The sequence below is a fragment of the Ptychodera flava genome, chromosome 15, assembly GCF_041260155.1.
Source record: "Ptychodera flava strain L36383 chromosome 15, AS_Pfla_20210202, whole genome shotgun sequence".
Classification (NCBI taxonomy): Eukaryota; Metazoa; Hemichordata; class Enteropneusta; family Ptychoderidae; genus Ptychodera; species Ptychodera flava.
In genome coordinates, this window is record NC_091942.1 from 6,774,687 (window position 1) to 6,793,995 (window position 19,309).

At 40.0% G+C, this 19,309-nt stretch overlaps 1 protein-coding gene across 1 annotated transcript; it reads right to left on the minus strand.

The window, feature by feature from the left end:
* Window positions 1–112: 112 nt before the first annotated feature.
* Window positions 113–18,758, minus strand: LOC139151048 (transient receptor potential cation channel subfamily A member 1-like). The gene is made up of 26 exons (XM_070723574.1): window positions 18,357–18,758; window positions 16,080–16,236; window positions 15,577–15,755; window positions 15,083–15,190; window positions 14,624–14,732; window positions 13,974–14,071; window positions 13,162–13,334; window positions 12,396–12,444; window positions 11,679–11,957; window positions 10,781–10,863; window positions 10,410–10,571; window positions 10,053–10,164; window positions 8,459–8,628; window positions 7,922–8,066; window positions 7,466–7,549; window positions 7,001–7,071; window positions 6,505–6,664; window positions 5,815–5,928; window positions 5,362–5,528; window positions 5,018–5,078; window positions 4,576–4,644; window positions 4,011–4,187; window positions 2,899–2,967; window positions 1,734–1,841; window positions 901–1,025; window positions 113–421 (listed from the first exon to the last, which is right to left on the minus strand). The coding sequence occupies exons 1-26, from the start codon at window positions 18,657–18,659 to the stop codon at window positions 289–291; spliced, it is 3,465 nt and encodes a 1,154-aa protein (XP_070579675.1). The 5' UTR covers window positions 18,660–18,758; the 3' UTR covers window positions 113–288.
* Between the last annotated feature and the right edge of the window lie 551 nt (window positions 18,759–19,309).

The window sequence follows — 19,309 nt, forward strand, 5'->3', positions numbered from 1 at the left end:
ATGTGTGTATTCGCCTCAGGCACAGATTTTGATACAATATTAAATCGTGTATGCCATGGTAACGAAGATTCGTAAAAAATACAATTATATGAAGTAAATATCGCTTAAAAATCCAAAAACATATTGTTGAATGCCGAATGTCGTTTTTCACAAACATTGATGAACCCTTTGCCTTTTTTATGAACTATTCCAGGCGTGAACATTATTATTAAATGTCACCCCTCCAGAATACTAAATACTAATCCATTTATTGTGGATTTGTATTTATGGATGGATTAAACTTGTTTATCAATTACAATACTTTTCTCTGAACATGAACTCGGTCTCATCGTAGGTCACGTCCATCTTCTCGGCCATCTTCTTCACAAGGTCCATCTGACGCTCCATCATCGTGGTCAACAGTTTGTGTGATGATGTCATCCTGTGAGAAGGACAGAGGTATACAGAGTGAAATACTATACATCGTATGTCGGCGTACGTCAATCGATTTTCTACATCCTGAGGCGGCATGCGTTCACTTCATATGTGTGTGTGTATGTGTGTGACTGTGTGAATGTGCGTGTGTGTGCCCGTGTGTATCCGTGTGTCTGTGAGTGTTGCTCACTTGCCCCTTGAAAAAAGCGTGATTCGATCTTTAAGTGCGCTGCGACCGTATGGCGTTGATGGGACTTTCTCAGTAGGTGAGTTTGGAGGTCTTTGTACAGAGGTGTAAAAACTTAAGATGTCTAAGGGGTAACACAGTTAGGAAAGCCAGCCTTTATCCCTCTGCAAACCACCACCAAAAAACCCCGTTCTCTAACTTGAAATGTTTATAATTTGAGGCGAGGACACTCTAAGTGGATATTTTCGAATAAGCATGGTTAACTATCCACGTTTTAATTAAAGCATTTGTGTTATTACCTTGAGTTGAATTCATCGACTTCCTTGCGAAGTTGATCAAGATCGTTTTCTTGTTGTCTGATTTTTGCTTCTTCTTTAGCTGCGATTCTTGCTTGTGCGTTCCAGCGTGAAAATCTATTTATTAACTAAAAACGAACAGACAATTACTATTACTCCAATAATAAGCATTATGTGGATGTAGATGTTGCGTTTCGGGAAATTGACTGGTATGACTGAGTTATGCACTTAACGTCTTTCACAAAATGATTTCAGAGTAGAGGGTCAATTGAATCTTTTCTGTGACAATAATTGTCGCGTGCATGCAAGAAGTATTACTACTAGACGTAATGGACGGGCAGTTTACAGCAGCAGTATTTTTATTGACTGAGAGAAATCTACAAGCCCACAAATTTAATAGACATATAAATGTATGATGCAAATTATACAATAGAATTCTGAGGATTTTAAACCTGAGCTCTCCTCTTTTGTAAAAGTTTGTATTCAAGCACAACAGTGCCGAATACATGCCGATTTTGAAATTCAAGATTGCTAGCGATCTCTACGTCCCTACTCTGTGTACAGAAAATTATTCATTTTGTACATGAACACTTTTATATCAGCACCCCGTTTCTTCATTATTTGCGAAGATCTGAAACATATCAAGGATGTTTACTTTTCTTAACATCTCTCTTCGTGTTGTATTAACCTTAAAGTTTAAAATCAGTACGCTTGAAATCCAGTGAGACATCACTCGTCCTCCTCTCTCGAGCTACGCATGATTCTTAGCTGATGGACAAACTTTGTCTCATGCGAAATTGTTCACAATGATCGGTCTGTCAGTGTTTATTTCTTACCCGACTGAAAGGCTTCGTTTTGTACGGCTCGACCACCAACTTCCTTACTTGCCATTTTCTTTGCAAACTTTTTGGTAAGCTTCTCTCGATCCCCCTTATCAAATCGATCTGTCGAGAAATGACAGTTACGGAAACGTTAACGGTAAGTGAGGCGGCCGGATGAGCGCCCCAAAGTGCAGTCTGGGTAAGCGAGACTAATCTTGGCGCCAATTTTATAAATTTTATAAATTGAGGGTTCAGGAAGATATGTTGCCTTTGAGGGAGCAATAAATATACAGAGAACATTGCCGCTATCCTGCACTGGATCATAATGCCAATGAACTGTCTGCTAATCTAACAAATAAAGAGAAAACACGAAAGGTCATGTTTAACATTCATCAAGTTATTAATTGATATACCGGATTGCTTCAAAATTACGTTTCATTATTTTCGTTGCCCCTGAACAGAAAAAATGCGAAAAAAAAAATAAAAAAGCAGTTCAGGGAAAAAGGGAAAGACTTCCTGAGGGTCCCCTCCTCAACTTTTCCCTTTCATGGGGCGGGGTGGGGATGGGGGTGGTATACTCCATTCTGAATCAATACCAAGCTTAAAACTAACCAACCCTAATTCTGAAACCCTTCAAGGTTACGTTTCGTGTGCTTCCTCCCAGGAAAGTCTCCCGATTAAAGTGATTTCAGATGCAAGGGGACAAAAAAGAAGTCGTTTTCGTACAAAGACAACATTAAATGATATTTTGTTAATTCAATTGTTTTGAGACTGACTGGGCGACCTACATCTGACATTCAGCAAATCGATTGTAGTTGAGTTCATGCTCGATTTCAGTATGTTATGGTATTATTTTCCTTAGAGAAAAGATATGAAAACGAAAAAAGAAATGAAATAGAAATTTGTCCGTTCGACGGTTTCAGAAAACTGACGCATCTAAAATAAATTATCAATTGATCTTGGGAGCTCTAGTAGAAGGATTACATTTCCAGAAAAGTCATGTCAAATAGTTGGACATTCGAAACTTTTGACTTGCTTGTAAAGCACATGCTATTGGTTCTTGACGACTCTGAAACGAAATGACATAATATTGTTGATAGAATGGATGTTAACTCAAATGGCGAAAGCCTGGAACCTCGACTTGACATAACGTAGAACGCCCTCAGTTAGCGAGACTTACCTGCATCTCCATCTTCTCAACGTTAGCGTTCTGTTGAATAAACTCAATATCACCAACTGCGATACCAACCTGTGGAAAGATAATAGAAATGAAGAATTGTTTACACGTACATCCAGTATGTCCGAAATTGGGTCATTTAAGTGCGTTATGGTGGATGGGTTTTGATCATGAGTCCTTGAAACACAAAAATGATCACTCGAACGTGTATAGTGCAGAAATCAGCAATAATAAAACTGTTGGTGTACTTTCTACACAAATACTCAATAGATTAATAGGGCGAGGGAAAAATTAACGTGTAGATGACGTAACTCTGACATATCTCATTGACGGGATAATTGGCAAATTATCGGAGCGACGAAGTCGGTTGGGGTTTCAGTTGTGTTCTGTCTCAAAAATTAAAAAATAAATGCACCCAAACGACAACGAAGTCAGATAATATCAGTGTTTCCACGTAACGAGTGTGAAGTCTTTGTCTTTTAAACCGAGGTGCGTAGTCCGGTAAAGAAAAGGTTTTTTCATTTACATATAATTAAACTAGATACAAGAAGCGCAATCGATCACTTGCATTATTGAATACCTTCTTCCCTTTAACGGGTCAAAGGTTTAAGTTTTGTCGCATGATTTAAGAAGATACATTTTAATCAACCTTTAAAATATACAAATTGACAAGATTTCAAGTCCGAGGTAGCGACTTTGATCATCTACGGAGATACTCACCGCGAAACAGAAAGCGTTCAACTTTCCCAAAAGATTTCCTCCGAGTTCGAGAAAAATTTAAACTATGCTCTTCCCTAATCATGAATAAAAATCACGGGTCACTGAGGTGACTACTGAGCGAATGACCTACATTTTAAAATTTACGGGTCTGAAATTCCAAAATGGCCTCTACACCGTGCATTGTATGGAGAAATTTACATTCAGATTGTCACAAAAGCAGATAGACATGAAAACTTTATTTCGTTCGTCATTTTCAAAACAAAAGCACACAAGTAGCGGTACTGGAAATGATGCCTCCGAAAGACGTTTTACTGAATCAGGCCTCAAAAATCAATCACCATTCCCAATAAAAGTAACTATAGTAGTTTCAATATTTAGGAGTTTTTAAAACTTACCATGAGATTCATGAGGACTATGGGCATCAGACAGAGAAAGATCATAAAGAGCACCGTCGCCAAGCCATCGAACGGCGCTAGATTCATGTCGCTGTAGAATATGTCCGTATAGTCCATCTCACCGATTGTCATGACGCAAACTTTAACGAACGAACCGATGGGATTTGCAAACTGCTCCTGTTTAGGATTCAACAAGAGTATCATCTATTAGCAAACTCAGACGAACTGTTGAAAAGTTTTTGTATCATTTCGGTGCTTGTTCCATCAGCATAAGTTGAGTTGAACATTATATGTAACAAGTAACATATTTGCCTCGCAGCAATAATATGTTGACCATATTTGATACGGTGATACTCCTCAGAAGACCTTGTTAAAATTAAGCAATGGGCTATTACAGTATAATTGTATAATCAATTTCCAAACAAGTAGCGACTTATTCCTTCAATCACAATAAAGAAAGCGAAGCAGCACTTTTCACTTTTCCCGCCAATCATAAAAACTGTCGTAAAAAAAGGAAAGAAAGTCATAATTTTCCAACTTGATCATCATGACAAATCTTACTTACTAAGTTTCCGAGGAGAATGGAAAATGAAGTTGAAAACGCAAGCACGAATAGAATGACCACCATCACGGCCTGAAAGAGACAGTAGTGTCACGTGACGTATGTTGCGCGTCAAAGCATAGACAGTGGAGGGGGGAAGACCCCTCCACTGTCTATGGTCAAAGGTATGCGCATGTGTGGCGAAGAAAACGTATGAATATTAATAGGTGCAAGAATATCGCGGGGAAAAGTATCTGAATGACAAGTACTAAAGAAATAAACTTGGTTGATTATCCTTATATTCAGAATTTCGTATATTCGTATTTTGCAACTCTTTAGTGTCACTTTCCCGATCTTGTGACGAGCCCAGCCATGAATTTCAATGCAATAAAAAGTTGTAAGAAGTATCAAGCAGGCAAACAGTACCCGGCATAAATGTAATATTCGGGAGGGGGGAATGTCATACCTTCAGAAAGGACTTGACGATCTGAAAGAACATTACAATGTAGATGCCGAACAATTCGAACCTAGAAAGTTAACAAAGAAACATAAACAAATAAAACGTAAGTAACACAGAAGAAAAAAGTGACAGCGCATAATGAAATACAGCAGAAAAGGACAGGCTGAGTGCACAGGAAAATTAATCAAACCACTTTACTGGCAAGTCTCAAGGATATGTGTTCCGATTGGAAAGCAAATTCAACACATCTTAGACAGCTCAACTTCCAGGCTAAAAATCATACGTAAAGCAAACACTGCACTGAATATTGTACTTTTGTTATCCCGTTTACATTAACATATAACACTAACCTTCTGAAATACATGATGAGATTCATCCAGCCACAGAAGGCAGCCAGAGCACCGAACTCCCACTGAATTGTGCACGGTTCACGTGTCGGCGGTAGTACAAAGACCGTCGATGTGACGTACAGACCCCAGTCGAAGAGATTGGAGACTTCTGTAAAATACTGCACCCTCTACGTAGGGTGATAGAAGTGATAGTCTGTGACGTTTGGATTGGCGGGGAAAGAAATGTTCGCCAGCAAAATTAAGGCGGGAAAATTTGTTGAAGTGAAGAAAGATCAATGAATAATCGAACGTTTGGGGACATTTAGGCTACTCACGATAAAATCCTGAAGAAAAATCTTAGTTTCTTATACGCTGTAAACGTACATGTGAAATTCAAGGCAGGACTATATCAACATCTTTACACTAATAATATGGCGGATGTCGCGTAGAGAGCGAAGGAAATTGCCTACTCACCTGCTTGACGATTTCTAAAATTTCTCGTAAAATATTCCCAGCACAGTAGAGGAGGATAAATATTTCAACGCTAACCAAATAATCGTCTTCAGGTGGCCCGATGTACCGGCCATTCTTTAATAAACGGAAAATGTTAAAATATCAGGTCCATCCAACGATACGAATATTTCAGATAACCCAATATGGACCTCAGCAAAAATGGGTGAAATTTCTCGGTGAGAACTGATTCATCCAATTTGTGGCGAGAACATTTGCAGGTAAATTCTCCCCCGCCCGGATACCAAACAGCGTCGGTAGAATTGGCAGAATCCGCACTACTTCTTTTCGCGGAATCGTACCTGGTGAATAGTCAGCAAACTTTGCTCGGAATGCTTCGAAAGCAGCTCCACATATCTGATTTATCTGCCACAGCGACGAGCTGCTGTTCAATCAGACAAAAATACGTGTAGCCATGCATGTACACTACCATTGCAATTAATTTTCGAGGAATAAGTACATAAAATAACAGAATTGTCGCCTTAAACGGAGGATAAAAATGTAGGAACAAAAATAATTTTTCTTTCAAAAACGTATGTTACGTGTTTCAGGATATGTATCTTCCATCAGCTTGCTCGACTAATAAATACGCACATCTTGCTAGGATCATTTGTACAGCCCCTACAAAGCACGCCCCCAACGGTAAATACACACCTCGTCGTAGAGAAAACTGTTGTTCGATCCAGGACACCCGTAGGTGTCTACCCCGGCCTGCAGTGGATGGGGGCTCAAGAAGACGTACGCCATCAAGGCCATCAGGAAGAGGATGTAAAGCGCAAAGTCTGCCGCGAAGAAGTAACGAGCAAACTTTTTCCTACAAGTAGAAATGGTGGATGCAAACAAGCATGTCGAAGGAGAGGAACTTTACATATTGGAATTTCTGTAGAATTGGAGAACATAAGTCATAAATGTGTTGACGATATGTAAGTCAATATGATAAAGTGTCACTCGAACCAATAGATATTTGGAAAAATAATACTTATGTTGGTATTATTTTAAATACGGGTAAATTGCTGAGACAACACTATAACACATGAAACAGCGGATCCGCTTTTGGAGAAACAGACAATGAAAACAAACCGCAAAAAAAAGCATTAAACCACCAAAAGACTTTCGGTTGTCCATCCACTCTCTGCGTTCGATTTCTTACCATTTATACGCCAGCAGTGTCTTGCAAAGCTCGTGCATCAGTAACTCGCCCCTTCCATACTGAACCATCGTCTTCAAGTTTGGGGGAAATATGGAAAGTAGAAGAAGAATTTGAAGAAGAATATCTGATAAGATAATATTCGCAGTGTTTGACTGCTTTCACGGAAAATAGATTTATACTGATGGCCAGCTGAAAAACAGTGAATTCAGTCGCAAGATTTGCACTTCAAGAAATTACAATACCTATTTCCTGTTTGCCTTTTGGTTCAGTATTTGATTTGGTCATCCAACGGGCAACTTCAGAAAACGACTTTAAGTCATAGACACATGTATAATGAGGCGGGTTTCAAGTGACGTCTAAAATGTCATCTACTCGTACTTTTATCGTTACCATGGTCATAAAGCAAAGCCACCGGTGTCATTTTGAAAACAAAAGTGTTACCTAACTCTGTAAAGGCGAACTTACCGAGAATGCGGTCCAGCGTTTCCGAAGTACCTTAGTAATTTCACCATCCGGTCCAGGATCGATGTGAGTAAAGTCATATGTGATCTGTTTGTTTAAAAAAATAACAATGGCATTTTATCAAAAGTACCGGTTTTACAAAATTTGCCTTGAAATATAATTTCTATACTGCAGGGGGTAAGCAAATGTTTATTACCATGTAATTTGAATATATTCGAGTCTTTACTATACTCTACACGAATATATGTAATGGTGCTAGTTACGATTCCATGCCTAAGGTTCTCTCGATTTCGTATGATATAAGCGATCAATATAACCTACAATTAAACAAGCCAGCGCAGAACTTTTCCCTAACAGTTCTATCTAAACGTCCGATTTCATAATTTTAATGGCCAAACGAGTTCTGCACAGAACACTGAGCACTGCACAGAATATGTGAACACTGTTGACTTATCATACCTTAAGCTTTGGATTGGTTTTGTCTTCGTGTGAATACTGCACGCACTGGTCAAAGACGATGGCGGCAACGTCCGGTAGTCTCTCAATGAGGCGTTTCAACGGAGGATAGCCATCTATGGAAGGCTGGCTGACAACCTCTTTCCAACTGTAAAAGTGTCAAACCAGGACAAAGAGAAGCGTGAGAATATCCACCTACGCTACCCCCTCCCTCCTTTGATATTTGATGGAGGAATGGGAGAGGGTATACAGTGCAAACTTGCATTCCAATAATATTCTCGATTGAAAACATGGGTAACTATTGTTTGATAACCATACCCACACAGTGTTGATACTTCGCATGAACAATGAAATAAATATACATTCAAAGTTCAGCATCAGAGGGAGCAGATTGGCGGGCGGGGGGGGGGGGTTAGATAATTTATTGGAATGACCTATGCCCATAAGAAACGCATCCTAAATGTAAAAATTGTATACGAATCACGTCATTTTTTTCCAGCAAAAACGACTTTTGAAATATTTCAGCTAACAGTTACGTACACTTTGTGAGTAACAATGGTGGCGGCCGTATCTTCTTCGAGATTGACCGTTGCGTGATCGAGGGCGCTGTTACCGCCGTCGTTCAGGATATTGGCATTGGCACCGTTGTCCAACAACAGTCTGGTGACCTCCACGTGACCTTTACCAGCGCTTAAGTGTAAAGGTGTATTCTGTGAAAGAAAGCACAAAAAATTATGACAAACTCGAGACACAAAAGCAATTAATAGTATACTTGCTTGACTTTCATTTCACTTTGGTTTTTTTTTAATTGAAAATACGGAGACGAAAGCAATTCAGACTATTAGGTGACTGTTCATAAAAACCACCCGATAACCACACATTTTATATGTAATACAACCATATACAGGAATGGTATCATTGATTGGTTATCGGTATAAGGCCAGGAAGAAAAAATAAATTGTTCATCGGAATCGCCGCTTCTACTTTGGCATATTTGGAATTTTATTTTTTTTTTGATCGCGGCAAATTCTTACTTCCGCATTACAAATATTTTTAGTACTGCCACACTGTGTCGGGTTTTCGCGGGCACGGGATTCTGAATGAGACTTCATTCGTGTTCGGACTTAGTTGACCGCCAACACGTTGTTGTTACGTCTGAATTTGGCGAATCACGACGCAAAGTGGGTCGATTTGGCCAGAAATTTGCTCGTTTTGTAAAGGTTAGTACATGTCACATGAGTATTAATTTGATCGCCAACATTCGACGTGATGGCCAACAGTTACTTCCAGAGACGCTATTCAGTGCAGTGTTTGTCCTGATATTACGTTCGGCGATTTGTTCAACAAGATCGTGACAGCAGATGGACGGTGCATCCGATTGAATAAAAATTGCATCGAAAGTATAAAAATTTACGGCAATGACAAAACACATGGTTGCGTCGATGTTAAAGTACGATCTGAATGATGACTATATAACTTCACTCCGATCACAGTACAGTGTTGTTAGACCATTATCATGTAAAATGTGTATATATAGACAGTGGTAAAGAGGCCAAAACATGGGGCCAAAGTAAAATGAAAAAACTCAGATGCTAGGTCCCACCAGGACAATATTAAAGGACCATACTGAATTGTTGAATTTCAGTGATTTGCTGTACATTTCAGTTTTATTCTGAGAGAATGTTGAAATGCTCAGAATATGTTGTGCAAACACTAACTGTGAATGTAATGGCCTATGTTATTGTTGGGAAATATAGTATTGAATTCAGTTATCAGTATCAGTGTTTCTTGTCTGAGATATTTCTGGTAAAAAGGGAAACAATTATCTTGCCTTGTCTGCATCTGTGCAAAAATGCTACCGCGTTTACATTCGGCCTAAAAAAAAATAAAAAAAAAATTTTCGCTCGCCGCTCCTGGGACTTGGTCCAAAAAATCCGATGAACAAGATTTTTTTTTTCTCTGGCCTAAGCACCATTTATACGTTTAACAAAAGTGTAAAATGAAAATTGTTGTAAGACTCATCATAGGAATGGCACCATTAGTGAGTGGTTATCGGTAGAAGAACCAGGCTAGTTATATTCAACAAAGTTGAGAATGAAAAGTAAAAGTTGAGGATAAAACGGCTCTGTCGTACCCTATTCTTATCAACGGCGTCGATCTCAGCGTGGTTCTTCAACAACACTTTCACGGTGTCTGTCCGTCCTTCTTTCGCAGCTAGTGCAAGCGATGTGCGGCGATTTTCATCTCTAGTTGGAGATAAAATATCAAAACATCAGTACAGTTCAATGAAACACCGATGGCGACTAGTGTTAGATTCAAACTTGCTCAAATATCTGCAAAAACAGCGCGTGTACATGAGTGATGGGAAAAGATAATTCTGAACATGAATTATGGGGAATGAAATGAGGATGGTTCCACAACTGGACATGGCAAACATTGAATGGACAAAATGTATTTTGTCTCTATCTATGCCATTTTATTCCCGACGTACTTGCTCGAAATGTCAGCTCCGACCTTCAAAAGGTGCTGGACGACTTTGTCATGACCCTTCTCTGCCGCCAGGAGAAGCGGAGTGTTTCCGTCGATATCGTCTTCGTTGATCCTGGTCGGCGTGGCCTCGACAAGAAGGCGTACGCATTCTAAGCATCCGTTACTAGTGACCAAGGAAAGACAAAGTTGTCAGGCAACAGGTTATATGAAAATGCAAATGCACAAACATGTGACAAAAAATCCAAAAATTCTTATAGTGAGCATTAACAGAGGGTTAAGCAGGCGCTGAAATCTAAGTTCATAATCGAAAAGAAAATACACTACAGAGTTATTTTTAACGTCAAATATGCAAATGCAGATAGCGTGACTTACTGGGCCGCAACATGAAGGGGCAGCTGTTCCTCGGAATCCTTCCAGTTGACGTCAGCTTTTAATTCCAGAAGCAAACGCAGTATCTGGGGAAAGATGTTCCGTTTGAGGATGAAAGTGGAATCCAGGATACGGGAATGACACAAGGGGATGGGAGACAAGGGTGTTTCATTTCTTAAAGCGTTACATGCATGACGAATAGGAGTAATGCGGCGCATGAACCTTATGTGAACCTCATGGAATCTCGGAGAAAGTCGTGGTCCACAAGTCTGAGGAGACTATACGAATGAAAACATGGCTTTTAATTTCCTCTAGAATTGGTGTTTGTGAGAAAGTAGAACATTGTTTATCGAAAATCTGCTTGTTTCCCTTTCTGTTCTACTTTTCTCAACATAAGTTTTTGGTTGATGTTTTCCCTCCTAAAACTTTCCATTTCGAATTTTTATCCACCTCCCCATTCCCGGAGATAATATGATATAGTCTAATCAACTGCGCGTAAGTGAGAAACAGCATGACTCGTATAACCTTGTTAGTCGTTGGAACAACACAGGTAGCTGTAACTTCTGACTTTTTTGAGATTATTGTATCTTGCAAAAACTACCGCTTCTCGGGAAACGCCTGAATCCGAATGTAAATATCATCTACTAGTCTTGTCAACACATAAAGTTCGCCTACACAAGAAACGAGCGCTGTGTTTGTAACTGGAGTTTCTCATATATAAAAGGCTCGAAGTCAACCGTCAACACTAACGATGCAGACCGTGTGGACCAACCGTATACTGTGGATAGGGCCTATATCAGGAAACTTAAGCTCATAGACCAAAAAATATGTATTTGATACACGAAAGACAAATAGTGACGAAAATGTCACAGAGTGACAATTATTTGGTCCCTTGTCATACCTTGGCACTACCAGCTTCCGCTGCGCAGTGGACGGCTGTCTGTTCGTTCTTGTCTTTGCGGTTCAGCAATTGCATCCCAGTTTTGTCCAGCAACATTTTGATGAAGTCGAAGTGGTTGCCCTCTACGGCCCAGTGGAGACAGGTTTTCATGTCTCGGTCACAGACTGTGACGTCGGCTCCTTGTTGTATCAGAAACTGTGCCGCTTTAATTTGCCCTTTCCACGCAGCGGCCAGTAAGGTAGTGAAGAACTCCAGGTCTCGTGCCTCCAGGAGAGCTCCCTGCCGATTGATTTGAGGGATATGATTGTTAGACAATAAAGCAATGCAGGACATACTTGGGACGTCCAGAGAATCCGGTTATATCAACAGCCGATGCATTACACCTACGATTTGAGAAATGCATCTCAATGATAAACAATTAAAATTTCACTGCAAAAATTGCAAAATAACAACTCTAAAACGCACAAAGAATCATGGTTCCCAAATGTAATTAAACCACTATTTCACAAAAATGTTGGATGTCGTGGCTTTCACACTTGACATGGCTTTAACAGCTAACAGAGATTCTCCACGTAAATTCATAAGCGTACATTGTGTGATCGTTGATAATTGCGCATTAATAAAATCAATAGTAGAGTATTGACTTGAAAAGATTGACGTAACAAGTATATACGCAAGCCGCGGCGAGAGGACAACTTTGACTCTGTGCAAACTCACTTTTTTGCACAGCAAATGCATAACGTCCATTCGACTGTACATGGAGGCTCTGGAAAACACAACGAGAACACCGTTAAAGAACAGTTGCTGAATCAGATGACGATGAAGTATTAGTTTTGCATCACAGTGCGCTTGATTATACCACCAACAAGAGCGCCTTGGTCCATGCTAATTTTGCCAACTTGCAGTCGAATTTTGTTGAATGTCTCTCTTGAAATCAGTAAAAATATAAGAAACTGAAATTCAAATATCATTATTATGGTATCCACACTATTAATTGATATTTCAGGAGACGCCTTACTGAATCAACGTTTGCAAGGTAAATTTGATTTTTGGGTCCATCAAAATTTACTTACTTCGAACAAATTCGGCATGGCGATGGCAAGCCTTTGAGAGAAATGGGAATAAGACGTTCAAGTGTCTTTAGGCGCGGAAGCCGCAGAGATATATCTTGTATGATTAAAGTGATCCTGTAGAACTTTAAACATAACATAAAGGGCCAAAACAGTATTAAAGCAACTTTGCAGTTTTATTTTTATTTTGCTGTTCCGCCCTATCGACATGAACATACGGGATTATCACAACAGTTATCCTTGTTCCACTGACCGCAAACTGCTGTCTCTTCCGGTTTTGAATTGACACAAAGATCTTGCCGTGAAGCGGGCGATGGCCATGAACCAACGTCGTAATGGATACTAGGATCCCGAATAGGAATGTACCGAAGACACAGCAGCAGAAGGCAAACTGGCAAGATTTTATTACTTACCGGTGCAGAGGTGTCATATGCTCTCCATCCTTGGCGTTCACATTAGCCCCCCTTTCGATAAGCATGGTGGCCATTTCGGCGTTACCATAGACAGAAGCAATGTGGAGACTCGTAAAACCGGTGAATTTGGTAGACTCGATGTCAGCACCAAGGTCCAGGCAAAGCCTTGCCACCTGCAAATAGTCGGGTGACAAAAATGTTGTCTGTGTTCAATTGAAAGTATAAGATAGAGAAACTGGCCCAATGGTGTATTAGTTTTGTTGATACTTAAGCAGAACACAAGACTGAAAGCCATTCAACGTGTCGAGACATTGAATTTATTTTTTCGAAGAATTACAGCATAAATAAAGTGTTAATTACTTCTTTTTAGAGAAAATCGGTCACATATTTCAAATTTCGACAACGTTACAACAACAAGCCGCTTTTGGAAATATGTGCATCAGATGACGTCGGACACTCTATTTCTCTCTCTCAAACATTTCCTTTGCAACGATTTTTGTCGATAGTTCCAATGATCCATAATGTTCCAGAGGACACGATCGAGGTTTCATTTTCGAGGAGCTTTTGGACAACAGGACCGTGTCGACGCCAATACTTATATTCTGCAGTGCCCCGAGGCGCTGCCAAACGAAGCACGCCTCGTGTGAATTAGTACCTATCAAAGAATTGTCCTTACCCAAGACGGCAAAAGTTAACTTTACAAGAAACTTCAATGAAGATCCGCTAGTGTCGCCATGGCGATATAAAGTCGATGCTGTAAGCAGTTAAAAAATGCAAAAGTAGAATGTTCAAGGATTGTAATTCGATCTCACCTCAAGATGACCGGCAGCTACTGCTAGATGTAGAGCGTTACTGCCCTCATCGTCAATGTCTTCAAGGAATGCTTCTGGTTCTATGTTTTGCTCTTTCCCTGCATATGAGCAAAAGATAAAGGGACAGAATCTGTTATCCTTCATTATTTTTTTCTCACTATGTCGCTTTGTAAGTTTATTGTATGTTCACGTTCTACTCGCCAAAGCATATGTTGAACCATCCACCATTCAGCTTGTCAACACAGCGTCTACACGCGTAAAATGCACTGTTACTGTTTACGTTTGGATTCTAGTCCGGACCTGACTTGCCAACAATAACAATGCAGTCTACACATGTACAGGCTGAATTGACATGATGCACACTGTGTTGTTTAGGATGTAAAGCGAGAAAGTTTCGTTGACGTTAAAAACAAAAACTGAAATTATTATCAAAAACTACGGGTACTCTCTCCTTCATTGGAGTTGCAATCAATTAAAGGTCATCTACGAAGTTGTAGCTACCACCCTAATGAGAGGATGGCGTATAGGAAACAACAGCAGTTAACTAAGGAGACTTTCTTGCCTGCAGGAAGTTGTTTTCATTCCCATAAACCTTTGCAGCACAAAAGTTGTCATGCAGTGATCGTAGAAAAAAGACTGACATATCTTACCGACTTCAAAGAGCAATTTTATGGTTTCAATATTTCCTCTGATAGCAGCGAACATAATCGGAGTGATGTCATTTATTTCCTTGGCTCTGACGTCAGCACCGTGTTCGACCTTTGGAGAGAGGAGGGGGAGGAGATAAAAATGGGAATCTCCTGCATCAAATTTTCCACATAAATTATCATCAAATAAAAACTTCAATGACAGAAGACCATTGCATCCTAGGAGGTGAGTTCCAAATATGGTAAATTGAAGTTGAAATTTACAAATTAAAAACTTGCAACGAAAAACAACGTGTGAAGAACAATTACATTTTAAGGATGTTCGATTATTGGGGACGGTAAACTTATGGGACTTTGACGAACCCGCAATAAAAACCAATCAAAAGAACACAAGGTTTACACATCACAATAAAAACCATAGGACGGCCAACCATTTCTCTGAAGCAAGACCTTTGACCTTACCAGTATTTTGCACAGCTCGACATTTCCCTGCATAGCTGCCTGGTGCAATGGCGTCATCATGTCGTAATCCTTCACGTTGACATCGCTGTCTCTAGAAACCAATAAGACCTGTATTCGCATTGAAAAAGAAAGTGTTTAGTCACTTATGTTAAAAATAAACACGTGTGATGTTTGCAGAAATAAAAAATAAATATGTATATTTTGCATGATAACGACTGGGGCTTAATGGTTGTATACTCACTTGTTACCCAACACCGCCGGCACAACCGTGCGTGCTAGGCGCGGACAACAAAAGTGCTATTTCGGCACGGTCTTATATCCATCTTCCAGCAACAGAAGAATCCAGATTTTGGAAATACGATGTGACAAACAGATCAGGGACGTAATATGTTAATTATTTTCAGCATTGTAGACAATAAAGCAATATTTTAATAGAATGCGCAGTGCAAAGTAAAACATGAACTTGAAACTGCGTTTCATACACAAGGGCTTACCTCAGTGGCTTCTCGGTTCCCTTTCTTGGCGCTAACGTGAAGGGGGACCATTCCATTGATGTCCCGGGCGCTTACTTCAGCGCCATTCCTCAACAATAGTTTCATGACGCAAGTGTAATTTCTCTTGGCGGCCAAGTGTAGGGGCGAGATCAAGTGTTCTTGGATTCGTGTTTTTGGTTCTATAAAACATAGATGGAATATTTGAAACACTGGGGAACGACCAGATAGGTTGATATCTATTCACTTCAACTTCATAATATTGCAATACATGTGTAAAAATGTAAATACAAAGGTGACCGAGGTGAGAGGCTAAAGGTTGTTGAAAGTTAACTGATACGCTATAAATTCTCTAAACCACTGTCACTCGCTGTCTCTGTCTGTTCACATTCATACAGGTGTCACTGATTTCATATTGTTCATCATCTGTCTGAAGTAATAGAGAGTCGTTCGCCAGAAACAAGGCAACTCTGGCAAGTTGCAGTTATATGACATCACTTTCTTACCTGCGCCCTGGTTCAAGAGTTCCTCCACAGAGTCTTCGTTGTTGTATCGGACAGCGTAATGTAATGCAGATGCCCCGTTTACGTCAGTTTTATCGAGCAAAAACGGTTGGTGTAACAGAATATTTTGTATGACATCTGTCCTTCCAAGTCGTGCAGCCTTTATTAACAGAAGGATAATAATATTAGAATCCAAACATTTGACAGGCGGAAGGAGGGGTCGAGTGGAGAGAGATAAACCTTTTTACGGAATATAAGCCAAGGTCGCCAAAGAATCTGTGATTTTATTTCTCTTATAAAAGCAAATATGTTCGTATTCCTCATGAAGTTCAAGGTATAGGGTTTTCGTTGTTTAAAATCCCCACGAGGTTAAAGGTCATGGACGACAAAGTCGACTTCACAAGAACCATACATTTTTGCGGCCACCAGATTTGTGTTATTGCTCCTCATCATGTTCAGGGGAAGTTGCTTCTCAGTCCATATTGAACACGAGTCATCGAGTGGTGAGATACTGACAAGTATTCTATAGTGAACATCGTTCGTTTAGCGTGGAAACATACGATTATGGTGATTTGATCACCTGCAATGTATTTCAAGATTTACGTTTAATTTTGTGTATCAAATGTGATCAATGAGCACTGAGAAACACTGGTAAACACAAATACCACGAGTTCGACGTTCGAGAGTGTTTTAAAAAAGCTACGGATACAGTGATATAGTATCTAATAGCGATGGTCTTTTTACTTAACATACATGTAAATCAATCGTTGACTTGCATAAATCTAGAACTTAATTTTGCCATTTGATGTTGTCATAAGATATCCGTTAGCTGAATTATTCTTTGTCAAAATTAGTAATTTGGCTTATATTGTAAGAACAGCAGCAGTTTTATTCAAACTCGGCATAACAAACCACACATAGTTATATCAATACGACATTAGCAATAATTAAGACGCCATACAATGTGACTGAATTACACCATCGGTTTCAATCAGGTTGCTTTGTTCAGTTTTAACGTGAAAAACACTGAGCTACATTGGCGCATATTCAGCACAAAGAAAACAGTTGCATCGTGTGTACAGCTCATGCTGCTCTTTCAACTCGCTTTATTAGCCAGCGAGCCTGTTTAAGTTCTCATTGTGATCACACTGCTGTCATAAAACTCCAAACGGGAAAGATTAGCCAATCTTTATTGGAAACACAGACGTACTGTGTTTGAAACAAGGACGGATTTCTATTGTTTGTACTGTTTGAACGTCGTTTGGGCGCAGTAGAAAACAGAATTGTCGCCTGGGGGCTGCCTGACATTTTGAAAACTGTGTTACACAACAACAAGACTGAACCTGAGACGCTATAATTGTGAATCGCCTATGAATCACCTGATGTCTAATTTTTTAAGTACGTCACGGTGAACCTGAAAATAACTGAAAAAAACTTGACGTCAAAACCAAAACTACGTACGCCTCATGGCCAATTTGCAGATGACAAAGACGAAGCAGAATGCACTTTGATCATCCAGACTCCAAATATTTGAGTTTTTGAAAAAAAGTAATTTGCATAAGCAACTGCGAATGATGGAAACCTAATGTTTGAGATCGAAGATTTTGGCCTTTTTTCAGCTGAAAGACTGTTTCTTTTGTGACTCACAAGTAAGACTGTCAACGATTCACGGTTCGTCAAGTGAATTTTGATTTTCAAGAAGATCATTGATGTGGAGGAATCGTTCGAAAGTAGACGAAGTTCTACAAAAAATGCAAAATATCAAAACTTGAGAACCCGACTCACATTGTAGGGCAGATAAGAGTGGCATCGTTATTAATAAACTGTAACGTTGTGGTTAACCAGTGACCAACTCGAAAAGTTGTTGTCTATTTCGATTTCAAATCAAAAGCAATGGACATGCAAACAGTCTTGCGCAACCGATTGCCAAAGTATTGACACGATGAGCCAACGACCAAGAAACCTTTGTTCAGAGAATAAAAATGCATTCCCGTAGACACTGCTTTTCGAAGGTTGCCTGCGACACGGCACACAGCTGTGAACATGCTACTTGGCATCAAGGTCAGGCTAAGTCAGTCACCTTTCTGGCAATTTATATATTACAGAACATTATTTACCTCAGAGCCGATAGTTAGTTCATTTGCAAGGCATTCATTAAAAGCTGTGTCATGTTAATGAAAACGTAAGTTTGTCATTGCATATTCAAGGTTGAATCGACACGCTTAAGATGCAGGGATGATTATTTTGGATATCTCAGCCTTGGTGTTCTTCCCGACATACCTGCCAGATGGTCATCGATTCCTCGTCATCTTCAACCTCTTCCCGCACGGTCGCTTCCATTCCCGTCAGCAGACTTTTGAGGAGGCTGTCTTGTCGCCGCCTGGATGACCTACATGATGACGATCGTCTTTTTCGGCCGGCATTGTTGTTGCTGCCTTCTAGATCTGTCACGTTGGCCGAGGATTGCTTTCTCGTACCGTTCTCTCTCAATTCTTTCATGTCGAACCCCTTCAGCTCGACGGCCATAGGGTTAGCGATGACGGTGTCGAGGCCATTTCGTGAAATTTTGTGCTGTTTCGCCATCGTCAAAACCGACGGGCACACATTGCCAGACAAACCGAATTTCTGTCTTCCACTTTCACTGCGTCGACAATGCAATTGTCTTTGACAAGCAACACTTACTCTCGGCAGCTGGTGTACGGATGTTGGTCCGTTACGTAATGCCGAACGGTCAAAGCGTTTTGTCATCTTCTGCGTCTTTGAGAAACATTAGACTTACAATCAGCCACAATAACTGGAGTAATTCTTTGATAAAGGTGAGGGAGGGGCCTTCAAAGAAACAACCGACCTCACGAATAGTGGCGATGACTTCGATATCTATCCCGTAAAGTATCTTCATCCCCTCGATGTTTACTGAGTTACTTCCAGCATCAGATTCCGGAACATCTTTTAAGACAGTACTGAGGAACTGCGAGCAATGTAACTTTATATACCCGTACATATATGATAAATATCAACATTTTTCAGAAAAGTTAACTCCGCATGCATGGACGATAGGCCCTAGGTTAGTTCACTGATTATGAGAAAATAGGTCTCAAAATTTAAGAACTGATGATGAATGCTAGACTTGGTTCAAGTCGGTGAATTGTTAAAAAATAAAATCATTCAAATCTTTTGGAATCTGGTGGCCCGGGCCAGTGATTGAACGCGTTATCTTTGAGTCTGCGCAGTAG

What these genes read in the sequence shown, in the direction of transcription:
- LOC139151048 (XM_070723574.1), bottom strand. Translation starts at nt 18,659, where the DNA reads ATGGCGAAACAGCACAAAATTTCACGAAATGGCCTCGACACCGTCATC. An exon ending in ACCATTGTTACTCACAAAGT is followed by an intron (nt 8,067 to 8,458) that starts GTACGTAACTGT and finishes ACACTTTTACAG; the next exon opens with TTGGAAAGAGGTTGTCAGCC. An exon ending in CTCATCATGTATTTCAGAAG is followed by an intron (nt 5,079 to 5,361) that starts GTTAGTGTTATA and finishes TTAACTTTCTAG; the next exon opens with GTTCGAATTGTTCGGCATCT.